This window comes from Meriones unguiculatus, chromosome 19, assembly GCF_030254825.1.
Source record: "Meriones unguiculatus strain TT.TT164.6M chromosome 19, Bangor_MerUng_6.1, whole genome shotgun sequence".
Classification (NCBI taxonomy): Eukaryota; Metazoa; Chordata; class Mammalia; order Rodentia; family Muridae; genus Meriones; species Meriones unguiculatus.
Window position 1 is genome coordinate 16,182,965 of NC_083366.1, and position 15,442 is coordinate 16,198,406.

The 15,442-nt window shown below is 42.6% G+C and overlaps 1 protein-coding gene across 3 annotated transcripts in view; it reads right to left on the reverse strand.

Moving 5' to 3' along the window:
- Nucleotides 1-15,430, reverse strand: part of Cdc123 (cell division cycle 123) — a 48,763-nt gene extending 33,333 nt beyond the window's left edge. For 2 of the 3 annotated variants that reach the window (XM_060373046.1, XM_021656506.2), the window contains exons 1-4: nucleotides 15,291-15,429; nucleotides 12,316-12,387; nucleotides 4,864-4,921; nucleotides 4,306-4,338 (exon numbers count right to left, since the gene is read on the reverse strand). In XM_060373046.1, coding sequence (XP_060229029.1) covers nucleotides 4,306-4,338; nucleotides 4,864-4,921; nucleotides 12,316-12,387; nucleotides 15,291-15,364 — 237 coding nt within the window. In that variant the 5' untranslated portion in view covers nucleotides 15,365-15,429. Of the gene's footprint in view, nucleotides 1-4,305; nucleotides 4,339-4,863; nucleotides 4,922-12,315; nucleotides 12,388-15,290 lie in introns of all 3 variants that reach the window. The other variant, XM_060373044.1, reaches the window with a different exon arrangement.
- Nucleotides 15,431-15,442: the final 12 nt, after the last annotated feature.

Below are 15,442 nucleotides of genomic sequence, written 5' to 3' on the forward strand. Positions count from 1 at the left end.
AAACATTTTTTAAAAGCCACAAAATATATCCAAAAGCTATATTTACTCGTTCCTAAATGGCATATTTAACTCACACCTTTATTTGTTCTGGTTTGTTTGACTTTACTTTCTGTCCAGTCAAACAAAGCTAAATTAATTGCTTAGCTGTGTTTATCTATAGATTCTTTTCTTTTTTCTCCTCCTCCTCTTCCTTCTTCTTCTTTTTTAGATTTTTTTTGAGACAGGGTTTCTCTGTGTAGCCCTGGCTGTGCTGGAACTCACTCTACCCTCAAATTCAGAGATTCACTTGCCTATGGCTCCCAGGAACTGGGATTAAAAGTGTGTGCCACCACAGAAAGGCATTACTGTGTATTTCTCAAAAGAAAAAAATATTACTGACAGAAATAAAGACCCTGACCATCATTACAAAACTGGTGTATATTCGTCAGAATTCATGACTTTGTAGTATGCATACTTGTCCATAAATATGGGATTCTAAGAATTGTACATAATACTGTCACTTGCTAGGAACTTTTATTTTTTAAGATGTTATTGTCTATTTTATATGTGACTGTTTAGTCTGCATGTATGTATATACTGAATTGTGTGCAAGTCTGGTGCCTCAAAGGTTAGATGGCAGTCCCAGATGGCCTGGAACTGGAGATACAGATGGCTATAAGCTGCCATGTGGGTCCTAGGAACCAAACCTGTGTCCTCTAGAAATGCAGGGAGTGCTCTTGACTGCTGAGACATCTCTCCATTCCCTATGCACACCTTTAATGAGTTGATTTGGGGAGGGACAAATCCAAATTGCCCTGTCTTTAAGCTATATTTCCAAATTACAAATTCACCAAGGTGCTTCTGAAATATTGGCTATTATTTCCCTCTGTTTTTCAGATGAGGCCTAGGTTTTTAGCTGAACATGGCCTCCAGATTGCAATCCTCACACCTAGGCCCCTGGGATTATTACATGCATGTGACTCATTCATTCTCTCTCTCTCCCCACCTTCTCCCTCCACCCCTTCATTCCTCCCTCTCCCCCTCTTTAGAGAGGGGTGTTCCTTATCTGACGCCTTTTCACTTATACTAAGAATGTTTTCCTTCAGTTTCCTTCCCTGGACCAGGCTTCAGTGTCTCTTCAACTTAAGACTTCTCCATCCATGAGTGTTCCTGTTGCCCATCTCCACTTACTTCTACCTGGAGAACTAATTACTTAAATATTCATTACCCTTTATTTTAAAATAATGTCAGCGTTCCAGAACTGTAAGATTGGCAAGAATGTTTACACACTATTTATACACATTCTCTCCCCCTTTTATCCCACTTGCTTTGTCATAGAGAACCCTATTCTCTATGCATGTCTATTTACTTATATTTACATCATGTAATAAATTCTTTTCCCATGCTGTTTTAGACCGCATGGCAATCACTAAGTCCCTTTACCCTAAATATGAATATATATTTCCTAAAGAGCTGTTTAAGCATTCTTTTATAGGAGTAAAATGATCGCAATCAAGAGTATTACAGAAATAGACCACCATTGCCTAATCTCTAGGTCATATTGAAGCATGCTCACTGTCCTAACAGGGTCTATTAGAGCAAAAGAAAAGTCAGAACCTTTTTCCTTATCTAGAACCCAAAACAGAAACAGCCACTGTAGTTAGGCGTCATGTTTCATGAATATCCTATAATCTCCAACAGTTTCTCTCTCTACAGTACTTATTGTTCATGACCTTGATATAATTTTTCCCCGTTTTTTTTGGGGGGGGATTACAGGTGTGCATCTCTGCACCAAGCTGACCCTGATTTTTTTTTATGAGTTAGTCATTTATAATGATATAATATTCTGTCTGCATGCACACCAGAAGAGGGCACCAGACTTCTCTATAGAGATGGCTGTGAGCCACCCTGTAGTTGCTGGGAATTGAACTCAGGACCTCTGGAAGAGCAGACAATGCTCTTAATTCCAGCCACCACTCCAGTCTTCCCACGACCCCTTTTTAAAAAGATTCATTTATTTTTATTTTACATGCATTGGTGTTTCGCCTGCATGTGTGCCTATGTGAGGGTGCTGGATTCCCTGGAACTGGAGTTACACCCAGATGGCCATCTGGGTGCTGGAATTTGAAACCAGGGTCCTCTGGAAGAACAGCAAGTTCTCTTAACCACTGGGCCATCTCTACAGCCCCAATCCTGGTATTTTTAAAGAGCAGAGAGAGAGCTGGTTTCTGGGATCTGTCAGGTTCCCATCATTCTTTTCCATTTCTTTAGTTTCTGGCCCAGCAAGCCATTTAACTTTCCCAACCTCAGTCCTGGGTTTCTCTAAGAGGTTTTAGTTTAGTGAAGAATCATATTCATAAGCCAACATAAAGGCATTAAGTATGCTCCCTGCTACCATGACAAACATCACTGATTCTGCACCTTCTCAGTGTGCAAGAGTATGGAAAACACACACACACACAGAGAGAGAGAGAGAAAGAGAGAGAGAGGGACAAAAAGACAGTTATGGTCTTAAATCTTATTTATTTATGTATTTATTTATTTGTCCAGTGTATGAGTTTATGTACTGTTTGTGTATAGGTGTCCAGAGGGCAGAAGCCAGAGAGCATGAAATGGGGAGCTGGAGTTATAGGTGGTTCTAAGCCAAGTGATAGAAGTGCTGGGAACTGAACCTAGGAATTCTGTGTTAGTGGTAAGCATTTCTACCCACTGAACTTTCTCTCTAGTTCCCACTGTTCTGATAATAAAGTTTGTGTCAAACTTTAATCCAAAACACAGTGTGACCTTAAGGAAGTTAAGTCATGAGGGGCTTCATGAACAAAATTAATAGCTTTATAAAAGACATCAGAGAGCTCTTCAGCTCTCCTGTGTCCTTTAGCATGGTCTCATACAGAAATAAGGTGCCATCTTGAAGCAAGGATAACTTCTTTCCAGACAGTATATATACCTTGCTCTTTTATTTCCTAGAGATAAATTTCTAGTATTTCTAAATTACACCGTCTAAGACTGTGACATAAAACTCAAGGCCCACATTACAGTGCATAGCTACGATCCCCCAGCTAGGCAGGTGGGAACAGGAAGAAATCTGGGGTTTGCTGCCTGGCCAGCCTTGCTTTGGCAAGCTTCCAGCCAGTGCCACTCTGTCTCAAAGGAGGTGGACGGTGTTCTTAACAATGACACTCAAGTTGTCCTCTGGATTCCACATGCATGTGGACATGGACATGTATGCATGCACATCGTGCGCATATATATATAACTATAACAAATAAATAATCTAGCACACTGGGTTACAGCAGCAGGAACAGACTACGTCACATACATATCTAGTCACCAATATTCTGTGACTGTAAGCTCATTTACTAATTACCTTATTCTCTTTAAGATGCAGGTCAAATGTATCAATGAACGCATGGTCCTAACCCATGAGTATAGATACAGTACACCGTGGGTAATTAACCAAAAAGAGAGGACATGAAGTTGTGAGTGGGGATGGGAGGGGTCTGGGACGTTAGTGGGAGCGGTGGGTATGGATCGGATCAGAATGCCCTGCATGTATGCAATTCTGGAGGAACTTATAAAAATATATTTTAAAAGTCCTTAGCCACATGTTGCTTCCCATCTAAGCATTTCTGGATGCCCTCAGTTAAGTGTTCTCTCTGCTTTAAGCCATCCGTCTCCCTGGTTCACAAGCCCTCGACAGTGGAAATCAAATGTCCATCGTCTCCAGAGGCCAACTATGACAGTACCACACTGAACTCAACAGGACTCTCATATATAAGAGTGATGTTCATGCCACCTGGCGTAAACAAGACATAAATTTCCCATCTCTGCATCTGTTGGCATGGTGACCTAAGGAAATAACACCACTTTTACAAAAATCTCCACATTTTTTCATGTATCCTTGAAATTATCTCTCTTCAATCAAAACAAATAGAAGTACCTTTGAGTAGTACTTTAGTCTCACTTGAAAGGAATAACTTTATGCCATTTAAATATCCTTGAACAAGTAAATACTGACTTTTCATGTTAATTCCCACTCATCTGGGAACCTCAGAGTTAATATCTGATTTGATTCCATCTTTCAGAGTCTAACAGAAATGAGTAGAGCATCAAATATGTACTTTTGATATTTCTTTTGTAAGCAGAGGGGGAAAGAGGGCTTCCCTGATAAAACTGACTTGTTACTTTTACAAATAGTGAGAACCCCTAGACAGCAAGTTACCCCAAGAAAAGCACATCAAACCTAGAGATTAGCACTTAAGCCTTGAGGCTCACTCTTGTGTGACAGTGTGAGGCTGCCCCACGCTGGTGCGGCTCTGCTCTTACCGTAAGTGTTGCTGTGCTCTCGTCATCCGACCACTGCATGGACAAGACAGAAAGAAAACATTCCATTTAAATACTGTATTAAGATAACAAAGGCAGTGTGCTACCTAAAAATGACACACAGGAGACATCTTTCCCTGAACACAGTGAATGAGGAGGTGGCTCAATAGGTAAAAGCACTTGCTACTCAAGCTTGAGAAGCCGAGTTCTAATCCTCAATACCCACATTAAAGGCTAGAAGTGGCTGTGCATGCCTGCAACCCCAGTGCTGGAGTGGGATTGAGGGTATCCCTGGGCTTGCTGGCCAGTGCTAGCCTAGCTGAGAAACAGTGAGCTCCAGGGTCAGCAAGAGAATGTCTCAACTGGTCTCTGTATGCACATGCATAGGGCACAAACACAGGTGTGCGTAAACTCATATACCACACACATATGTGTGTATATATTGACATATCTATGTCAAAGTAAGCCTTGTTGTAATAAAACATAAGGTAAGATATGTTGAAAGCATTTCCAAGAGTGTTTAAACGAGAAGAGACACCAAGCAGATGATTCTCTACTGACCTGTGTTTCCTCCGCTTCATTATCACTGTCTGGCTGGGAGCATGTTGGCGGATCTTCCCTAAGAAACCAGAAAGCAAAAATTAAGTGAGAACAATAGTTTGGTATCATGAAGTCCTATTTTCAAATGTATTAAATTTATAAAAATAAATAAATACAATACAGATAGCTTTATGAAGAGTAATATAAAGAAATGTTTACTTTTTGAAACAGACGCTAATAAATATATAAAGTTAATAACAGTATATTGCCAAGAAGAGGTTGCAGAATAAAAACATTCTGTCTGCTTAAAAATACTCAAAAACAGGAAGAAAACCCCAAATTCCATCTCTACTAATAATGTAAGAATCATGTACAACTTTGTCCAAAATATTTGAGAAAGTGGTAGCAAAGACAGGAAAGATCGGACAATTTGAGGGCAAATGAAGGGACGGGAAGCGCTATCTACAAAGCTAATGGAACAGCACCGAGAGGCAAAACCAAGACCTTTTCTTTGTACAAGGAAAACTTAGGATGTGCGATGGTGTCAAGGATTACTCTAGATCTGTGCTGGATTACACAAGGAAGCAAGTGAAAGAAGGGATGGAGACAAGAAAGGAGGCTGGCAGGCAAGCCTGTAAACTTCCCATGTATTTCTCTGTAGGACTATTCTGCCTTTCCTCCCATCACATTCCAGAATTTATTTCCCCATCCCTCTAATTAATTTAGGCTCACTTCAAGACTCATTCTGACCCACAGGATTTATCCTAAGCAATACCACCTGATTCTGCACTGGGCCACCAAAAGTCCTTACAGCTTTCTTCACACTCTTCTGCAATGTTTTCACTGCTCTGTAGAAAAGCTACGGCTGTTATCCTTACTGAGGATCAGGAGACCCAAGTGATAGCATTAACTGTCAGGCACGAGTAGAGCTCATCCTATGATGCCCCACCTCAGCCTGGTCACCAAATGACTACAGCCATGTGACTTTTGCAAGGCCAACAGAAGACTTGCGCAGGGCCAAGAATGAAGATGGGATTTTCACCATATGCACACGCTAACAAGGGCACCTCCCACAGCCTGCTGGACACCAGCAGATATCGCGAGATTCCTGACTCAGAAAGAAAGGGCGTTGTTACAGACAACACAAAGCAGGAACTCCATCTCTGAATCAGCTCCCTCTTGGCCCTCCAGTATTACAAGGGCAACACAGAAGAGGGGCCCAGGTTTGCAGACAACTAACTGAGGTACTTCCTCTTAAGGAGTTTCATCTTTTACAAAGGAATCCAAGAGCCTGCTCCATGCGTTATCCCAGGGAACATATCTAACCTGTTTTATTCTGGAGAGGGATATCTCTCCTGAAGCTGCTTGCTATGTAAAACTCTTGGAAAGATGGCCAGGAACAAAAATTGGCAGTGATTCTGCTGGCAAGATGTGCAGCAATGTGAGAGACACAGCCAGGAAACCAATGACAAACAAAATGGTCCTGGTTTAAGCTAAGTCTGAGGTGCTATGTTACACCACAATAGATAAAGGATCAAGGTGATTATCATGCAATATAAAATATAGAACAGACAATCCCAAGGCCATTTACCGAAAAAAAAAAAAAAAAAAAGGCACAAACCAGAATGACTTGAGACCTTAGAGCATATTAAAGACAGTGAGCTAGGCCTTCAAAATTTGAATTTGAGCAATTTTCTGCCTGGAATTTTATATTAAGCCAACTATTCTGCTCACTAACACCAAGTATAAGAGAGGGAAATAAAAATGTTTTCATACATAGAACTCCTCAAAAGCGTTCCCCCTATGCATTCTAAAGCTTGCTTTAATAAAATGGTAAACCAAGAGAAACAAAATGTAGTACCCAAGAAACAAAATTCCAGCCCAGAAGCAAGTGCCAGCCAACAACAGTGCAGCTGCCTTAGAGCCCTGCCAATTGTACAGGGAGCTGTCGAAAACAAGTTTCATATATGTAATGTATATACATGTCTATAGGAATGTCTACAAAATAGCAGAGATAAACAGAGAAAATAAAGCAAAATTTAAAGTGCAATTATCAGCGCCAGTGAAAACAAAAGATTAGCTAAACATAACAGTGATACCTGCCTATCTCCCTGTCTCCTTGAGAAACTGGACTTGAAGAAATCAACTGAACCCAGGAATAGAAGACCAGCGTGGGCAACATAGTGAGACTTGTATCTTAAAAGTAAACAAACCATAACAACAAAAAACTAAATGTGCCTTACAGCAGTCAACAGCAATGACAAGATACTCTCCTTAGTGCTGCTTTAACTACAGTTACTGTGAAGACAGACAGTATGACAGCTAAGTCAGGTGGGGGAGAAGGCTTACCATACAAACATGAGAACTCAAATTCAAATCCCACACTCCCTGGAAGCTATGGCTAGTCAGCCTGGCACATCCAAAAAAACCAACAGAGACCTGGGAAAAGTGACAACCAACCAGGGGAAAGGTGACAACCAACTCCTGAGATTGTCTCCGGACCTCCATGTGCACAACATGGCACACCTACACAGTATCCGCGCACAAATGCACACGTGTGTGATGGGGCACTATGTCTCCAAACATCACAAGAAATAATACTGCGTGGAGGTAACACTGACAAAGTGGTGATAATATATGATGCATGATCTATGAAGCTACAGTGATTCTGACCATATGTCACCCTACAATGAGTTCTTCCAAGCACCGGCAAAAACCAGGAAGGCATGGCCCCTTTGTAAATAAAAACTGGCGCTCTTAACTTGCCAGTCAACCTGTAGTGCTATCTATCAGTTCCTCAGTCCCAATCAACTCTCCCCAGCGCTGAAGGACTGCGCCTCCAGGTCCACAAGCCCAAGAACCAGACACTACCTTAGAGGGAGTGCCACACAGCGTGCCGTCCACTTGTGAACTCTACCGAGCCAGCCTTCCTTCTCTCGCACCTGTCTAAACACTACACGGTGATTTCCAATGAAATGTCACCGTTAACACGCTGTGTCTAACCACCCAACACAAAGGTCCTCAAAAGCTTGAAAATGTGGGGCTAGAAAAACAGCTCAGCAGTTAACAATGCTGGCTGCTCTTGCAGAGGACCTGGGCTTGATTCCCAGCACCCACACAAAGGCTCACAGCCCCCTATAACTCCTGTTCCAGAGGATCTGATGCCTTCTTCTGACCTCCAGTGACTGGGCACACCCATGGCAAACAGACATACATACATGAAAGTAAAACCTTTATTCAAGAAAAATAAATAAGAATATAAAATTTAAATGTGTTTTGTTACTCTAAAATCACTACTGTTCTTACATTATCTCAATGGTAACATTTATCTCAATTTTCATGTGTATGCTTGTGTCTTTTCTTAATAGTTGTACTTTACTAACTAATGATAAGGACAGTATTTTGCTGTGTTAAGAACATAAAAAGACTAGTTCTTCCTGGCAGGCCCTTTCAGCCTTCCCTTCCAGCCTATCTGCAGTCCTTTGTTACTGCCAAGCTACAGAACCTCTCTCTACTGGAACCACCTCTGCTATGAGGCTCACTCAACCCTCCTCAGAGAAGCTTCTTCTTGTAGTAGATGGTAATTAACAAAGAGACCCACAAATGCACAATGTGCAGAAAGGGAAGGACTTTGGAGAACTCAGCCCAGATGACGTCATCAAGACTTGAGGATTTACATGGAAGAGAAGGTGTAAAGACTGTAAAGAGCCAGAGGAGGTAGACGACTGAAGACGGTCTTCCAGACACAGCAGAGACTAACACATGTATGGACTCACAAGGCCCGCAAGGCCCACAGAGGCTCAGACGGACAAGATCCCAGCACTGATCAGATACGCTCCACACTGCAGGCAAGAAACCAGTAAGTGACAGTTGTCCGAGAACAGGAGGTGCTTTGATGGCCCTGTGGCTGAGTTGAATCTAGGCAATAGGACATAAGAATTAACCCTGTACTGTTCTGACTCATAAAAGAAGCCGTATCGCCAACCCCAAAAGGGCTGGGTGCCCAGGTGATCTGTGCATACTGTACAGTACCCTTGCTATATAAGAACCTCCTCCCAGCTAAAACCCCCATCTTGGAAGAAGCTTGTTAAGTCACAGGATGGTAGAGGGGGAGGTGAAATGGTCCATCCTGTGGGGAAGCCATGAGTGTTAAACACAGAAGCTTGTCTCTTCAAGGGAAGGGATGTGTATTCCTGTTTTCCACCCAGAAGGCTGGGTGTGCATGTTATCAGCCTGGTAATCTGTGCTATGTGCAGGGCCAAGCCACATCCAAATCCCCTAGATTATTAATGTTTATCCCAAATCTCTCCTTCCTAGACTTTGATCTTCAGCACTGCTTCTCAGTCAATAGAGCCACACTTAGGGGAGATGTCACATGTACTTCATAACCTGGAGACCTCTATGCTATCTATGTGACCACACCAGATCCTAGGCTCTTGACCTATAGAACCCATCTTTATGGGAGAGGGTACATGTACTTTTCAAAAGTTTCCTTAAGCTTTATTGTGCATATAGAATTGAGATAATTGTTACAGGAACTTTTCCTAAAACTGTGCCATACTTAAATAAGTCTAAAATAAACTGCCCAGTGTCAGACTATAGAACCAGCAGCAGCTAACGTGTCGTGTTGAACTAGATTTCCTTCTTGCCTTCCTTTCTCTACCAGCTGTAGCATTTGCAGAAAACCCCATATTCTGGAAGTAAACAGCTCCAAGGCTCCAGGAAGTCTTTATAAAATTGGCCAGGTTCGCCATGCCTCCCCTCTTCAAGCACGTGCAAGCTGTAAGGAGTGCTGTGGAGCACTGGAATAGACTGAGCTGTCCACGGGACTCTCAGACAAGCTGAGCTGCACAGAAGCAGAGACCGACAGGGCCACCTGAGAGAGGCTCACTGAACCGCCTGAAGGAGGCAGTCTCTACCCTGTTCAGGTGTCGGCAGGTTGTGTACTGTGCTCCCAGGCTCCAGGGTGATGCAGCTGAGTCACCTCCGCTTCTGTAAGTTACCTCTCATCCACATTCTTCCAGGTGGCTCCAACAGAGCAACGTGGTTCACCCAGTCAGACTTAGATCTGTCATTGGCCCCCCATGAGGTGAGTAGATACCTGCTCACATCTCTCAACTAATACTGTTCGCTCCACGTGGTGCCTGCCAGTACCTGGGGCTCACGCAAGCATCTGACTGGTGAAACACAGGAGGCTCTTCAATGTACACCACACGGAAACATAAATATTAGGGGTCAATTATACTGCGAATTATTACATATACCACATTTGAGAATAGCAATTTTCTTTTCAGTACAAGAGACTAAACTTAAACTAATCATGTTAGGCAGGACCCTAACATTAAGCTAGCAACCTTTTTTTTTTTCTAATCACTTCCTTATTCTTTAATTACATCAAGTTAGTGAGGCTCTACTTTAACAATTTTCAGGTTATAAAAAGGTTATCAATGGCCAGGCAGTGGTGGTACACACCTTTAATCTCAGCACTCAGGAGGCAGAGGTAGGCAGATCTCTGAGTTCAAAGCCAGCCTGGACTACAGAGTTCCAGGACTGCCAGGGCTACACAGAGAAATTCTGCCATGAAAAACAAAAAACAAGACAAAAGAGGATTATCAATGCTAAGAGGCCAGAAATACAATCCAAAAGTCTACACTAATAATCCAGCAGGCAATAATGAGGCCAAACTGGGCATGGTGCCGCACATTTTTAACCCAGCAAATCAAGAGACTGAGAACAAGGGGCCATGTAGCCTACCTAGGCAACACAATGAGACCATGTCTCAAACACTAAGTAAAAGTAAAAATTAAATAAAGCTCATGCTGGCAATACCGGAAAGATATACCACTCTAAGTGTAAGGTCCACTCCACAAATGCTTGTCAAGCATCTCTGAGGTGCCAGGTGCTGCTAATCCAAGAGCTGAGGTGAGGAAAACCGGCCACAGCACCTGTTCTCATCAGTCTGCACTCATTTAGGGAATGATGGAAAGAAGTATCACCACAAAACAGGAGGAGCTGAGGGATGGATGATGTACCAGCAGGAGTTACTGTTAAGCCACTGCAGAAAGAAAGTGAGGGATGAACCTTTAAATGGCCTGGCTTCTCATCAGAGATGTGAATGAAGACAGAGAGAGGAACTACACAACAGCTTCTAAAGGTCAAAGGACTGCAGTGAATTGTACTGCGCACCTGTAAACCTCAGCACCCAGGAGAATGACACAGGGAGACCAAAGCTGGAAGCCAGCCTGGCATACATAGTAAACATCAGGCCAGTGTGGGAATGTGACAAAACTCTGTCCCAAAAAACAAAAAAGGGATTGAGGAGGTGGCTCAGGAGTAAAGGTACTTGTTGTGCAACAAATCTTTGGAGCTTATTTGTTTATTTTGAGAGGCTCTCACTTTGTAGTATTGGCTGGCCTGGAATTTGCTATGTAGTCCAGGCTGGCCTTGAACTCAGAGAGATCCATCTGCGTCTGCCTCTGCCTCCTGAGTGAAGAAGATGGTGCCCAGGCTAATCTATTTATTTATGCAAAAATGTCAAGATGTAGTAAGTACACTGTTTCTTTATGGTTATAAGGAATTGTTTAGGAAAGGAGAGACATTTGATGAGTATGAGGAGTGAGCCTATGGTTTTCTGTGAAGAATATGTTCTTGTGTTAGCCACTAATTTCAACTCCTAAGTGGACAGACGCTAATGTGACTGACGCCTGATATGTAGGCTTTGCTTTTTCCATGTTGGCTCTGTCCTGACTCCCCAGTGCGCTCATATGAAAACCTGATTATCCTAGGCTAGTCAAGTTAATCTGATTACCCTTTGCACACCTAGGTTTCAGGGGGAAATGGGCTGGCTTCCTAACTGTAAGAAGTCCCCAAAAGGATTTTGGTGTTGAACTTTCTTATCTTTATGGAAGAACCCAGGGAAACATCAAGTTCATCTTCTTTGACCTGACCCTCCCTTGTCTGAATGGGGAAGAGAGCTGGGACCATGCTTGTTGCCTATCTGACCACACAGGAATAGTTGCTGTTAGAGAAAATAGGGACTTTGTGACATGTAAATTAACCACTGAATACACCAACCCTGGGGGGGAGGGAGAAGAATTGTTTAAACAGGAAGCCATCAAAGAGAACTCTTAAAAAGTGCAATAAGGAGGCTGAAGAGTAGCTCTCCACAACTGCTGGCTTCTGGATGGGATCAGGAGGGGAAGGACTCAGTTCTGTTTACTGGGAAGGGCACTGAGAGTCTGACCATGCTCCAGTAAGTATATAGATAACATAAACTGGGCTTCTTTGGTTTTTTGTTTTTTGGTTTTTTTTTTACTTTAATTTTTACTTTTTTGAGGGGCTCACAGGGTGGGGAGGCAGATACGAAAGGACTGGTAAGTGAGTGTAATTGGGGTGCATGATGTGAAATTCCCAGACAATCAGTAAAAATGCTATGTTGGAAAAAAATAATAATTGTTTTCTGCTATACTTTACCTTCCTGAAACCACCAGAGTCCCATCATCAAGTAAATAGTCTTTCACATTCTGAGGAAGTGGGAGAATGACACTGGAAAAAAAAATACAAAAAAGGCGTCACTTAAAAAGACTAGCGACAAATTGGTAGAAAAGATTCCACGTGACTCACTTTATAATTATTTGTAAAAAAAAAAAAAAGTATCCATATCATTTTAATATGAAATGGAGCAAAAACCAGGAACTAGTAGAATGTAGATAGAACAGAATAGAATACAATATAATATAGCTAAACTAGAATAGAATACACACTGCAGTTCCCACAATTACCATAGTAGTTCTTACAGGAAAATAAAACAAAACCCTAGCCAAGTCCACAGAACCAGAGAGCAATCACCCCTGGCCACAGTGCTGAGAATGGGTGACTATCGAATGCTCCCTTCTGGAAGGCACAACTACAGCAGCCTCACACCCAAGGCTCAGGGAACATCCCTAAACAAACACTATGAAATGCTGTTTTCTGGACATGACGTGGCATTGCGCTCATGAACTCCCAGAAGCTGTGGTTACAAAAGATCTAGCCAGACAAAATTCTAACATGAACAGGGGAGGAGCTCTGAGCCCCACTCCTAGCTGACAGCTACTGACGACTGATGGTGGCTGCGGGAAGGAGAGTCATTTTTCTTCCGTGATGGGGACACTGGAAGATCTCCCAAGCTTCAGCAGATGGCCCCACCCCCTTGCACACACAGGCATCACTAAGTTAGGAGGTGGACTGTCTTACTTAGACCTGAGAGGAGTGGAAGGGGAGTGAATAGTATCAAAATACATTGTATGCATGTATAAAATTCAGAAAGAATAAATAAAAATTATTTTTAAAAATGAATTTTCACAATCATCTCTCAAACAAAAATAATAAACATCAAATAACAATGCTAAAACAATAGTAGATTTGTATTTTCAGTATTGAAGCAGACAGTGGCTGCCATGTGACTCCTTTTGTAACCCTCTGGACTGGAGAAGGGGTGTCCTGCTCTGCTAGGTGCTGGCAATATCACCACTGAATTAAACAGACAGAGGAAATGGTTTAAAAGAGAATAAAGGCTTTCAGGCTGGATGGCTTATCAGGTACAGGTACAAGCCATCAAGTCTGAAGACTTAAGGTTCAATCCCCAGGGTTCACATGGAAAAAGAAAAGAGTCCTTAAGGTTGTCCTGTAACCCCCACGTGCCCAATATGCACGAACATGCACATGCACACACCCACATGCACAGACATTAAATAAATAAATAAACATTTTAAAGGTGGCTTTAGGCAACACAGATTAGGCATAGACTTGTGATGCCAGAAAAATCCCATTTATTGGTTTACTTCCTCTTCACTATCTTCTTCATGCACACCATACATTTTAAGTGAAGTAATATGCTTCAGCGAGGCTTTATTAAAAACAAAAGGCAACAAGCAGCATTTGTGTGTGTTTACTATATGCTAGAAAGAGAGGCAGCATTTTAAGTATTTTCTCTCATGCAATGCTAGTGACAATCCTATTCCTTTCTGGGTTTACCAAATGAAGTTTAGGGAGATTAAGTAATTTGCTGAAGATGCTGATAGAACCAGAATTTAAAGCCAGACAGAGGCTTCCAACTCTAGAATCTAATTCCTAATCTAATTCCTTTTTCCACTTAGGGGGGGAAAAAACCATTATGCAGGGGTTACAGCAGACAGTTATCCAAAAACCAAATGACAGTTTTTAAGAATTTTCAGTGCAGGCCAGGGAATAGTGATGCACACTTGTAACCCCAACCCTTGAGAGGCTGAAGTAGGAAAGTCACCAGTTCAAGGACAACCAGACTCTCAAAAAGACAAAATGAAAAAAACAAACAAACAAAGAATGGATTTTTAGCACAAAAAAAATGACTGACAAGTTCACAAGTAAACCAACCAGCTGTCACAATAACACAAATACCCCAAATGTCATTTCAGACCCACAGCCTGCTTTTAATTATGTAAGTTAGTGAAGGACTGGAATACCAGCTAGGAAAGAGAACCTGTGATCAATAGGAATTACTGCTGCAGCAACAGCCCTTCTTTCGTTTTAGTAAATTCCACTACCATATGTATAACTAGAAAGAGATTCTATGTTTGAACAACAAGATGGAAAAGAAACAACGTTTGAATAGCCTGCAAGTGCTCTTTCAAGCCTTCAAAAAAAAAAAAAAAGGGACAGAATGAAAAGGGAGGGATAGTTTAGTTGATGTCCAAATATTTGGCAATCTAAGTAGGCCTAAAGGACAAGTGAGGAAAGGGTAGAAAATCCTACCTACCCATGGATTCCTAAGGCACTGACCTGTCCCTGTTGGTCTTACCCACATCCTTCAGATTTTGACTACTTTTGAACGGCTAGGGATAGTCCCCTGGCTGCCTTACATTTGAACGATAGGATAAAGGACCCAACAGTCCACCCCAGGCATTCTGCAAACCTGGATAAGCCTCCTCGTTCCAGGCCAGGGAACTGGAGAACGAATACGATCCCACTCTTTGCGGGTGGACCGCTTCTCAGCACACCGCACCGTCAGCAGCAAGGCAACCATCTAACTTTTCCTACACAAACTACCTTACCGGGGCCTCACAACACACTTGAAAGCCAGGAACTTCATTTCACAGGGACGGAACTCAACTGTCACCAGAGGGATTTGTCAGTCAACGGCACGACGGACCATCCAGTTTTGTTGTGGTTATAGCCTTGAGAGTCTGGCGATTCCGAAAGTGTCTATTTCATTTTACCCTGCCTATGGCCCTCCCTTGATACGCTCCGTGATTCGGAGAAGGTAGCACGGTAAATTCTGATCTACTTCTTTAATCTTGCCACCTCAACGGGGAGTCCACAGCTCAACACCGCGGCTTCCACCTAGCCGTAAGAAGGCCTGGATTGTGGTCTAGTTTTCGGAAGGGGATGGGGTTGGCCCAGACATCGCAGTTCGCCTCCGGGTATCCTACCTCTTGATGGTAAGGCTTCGGAAGAGCGGGTACCACGAGGAGAACTGACAGTGACTAACGTGCTCCTTCTTCATCCTCCAGCTGCCGCGTCAATCGCTGCCTTTCCCGTCTCCCGCCAGCACGCTCCCGGAACCCTGAGCATCACTTCCGGA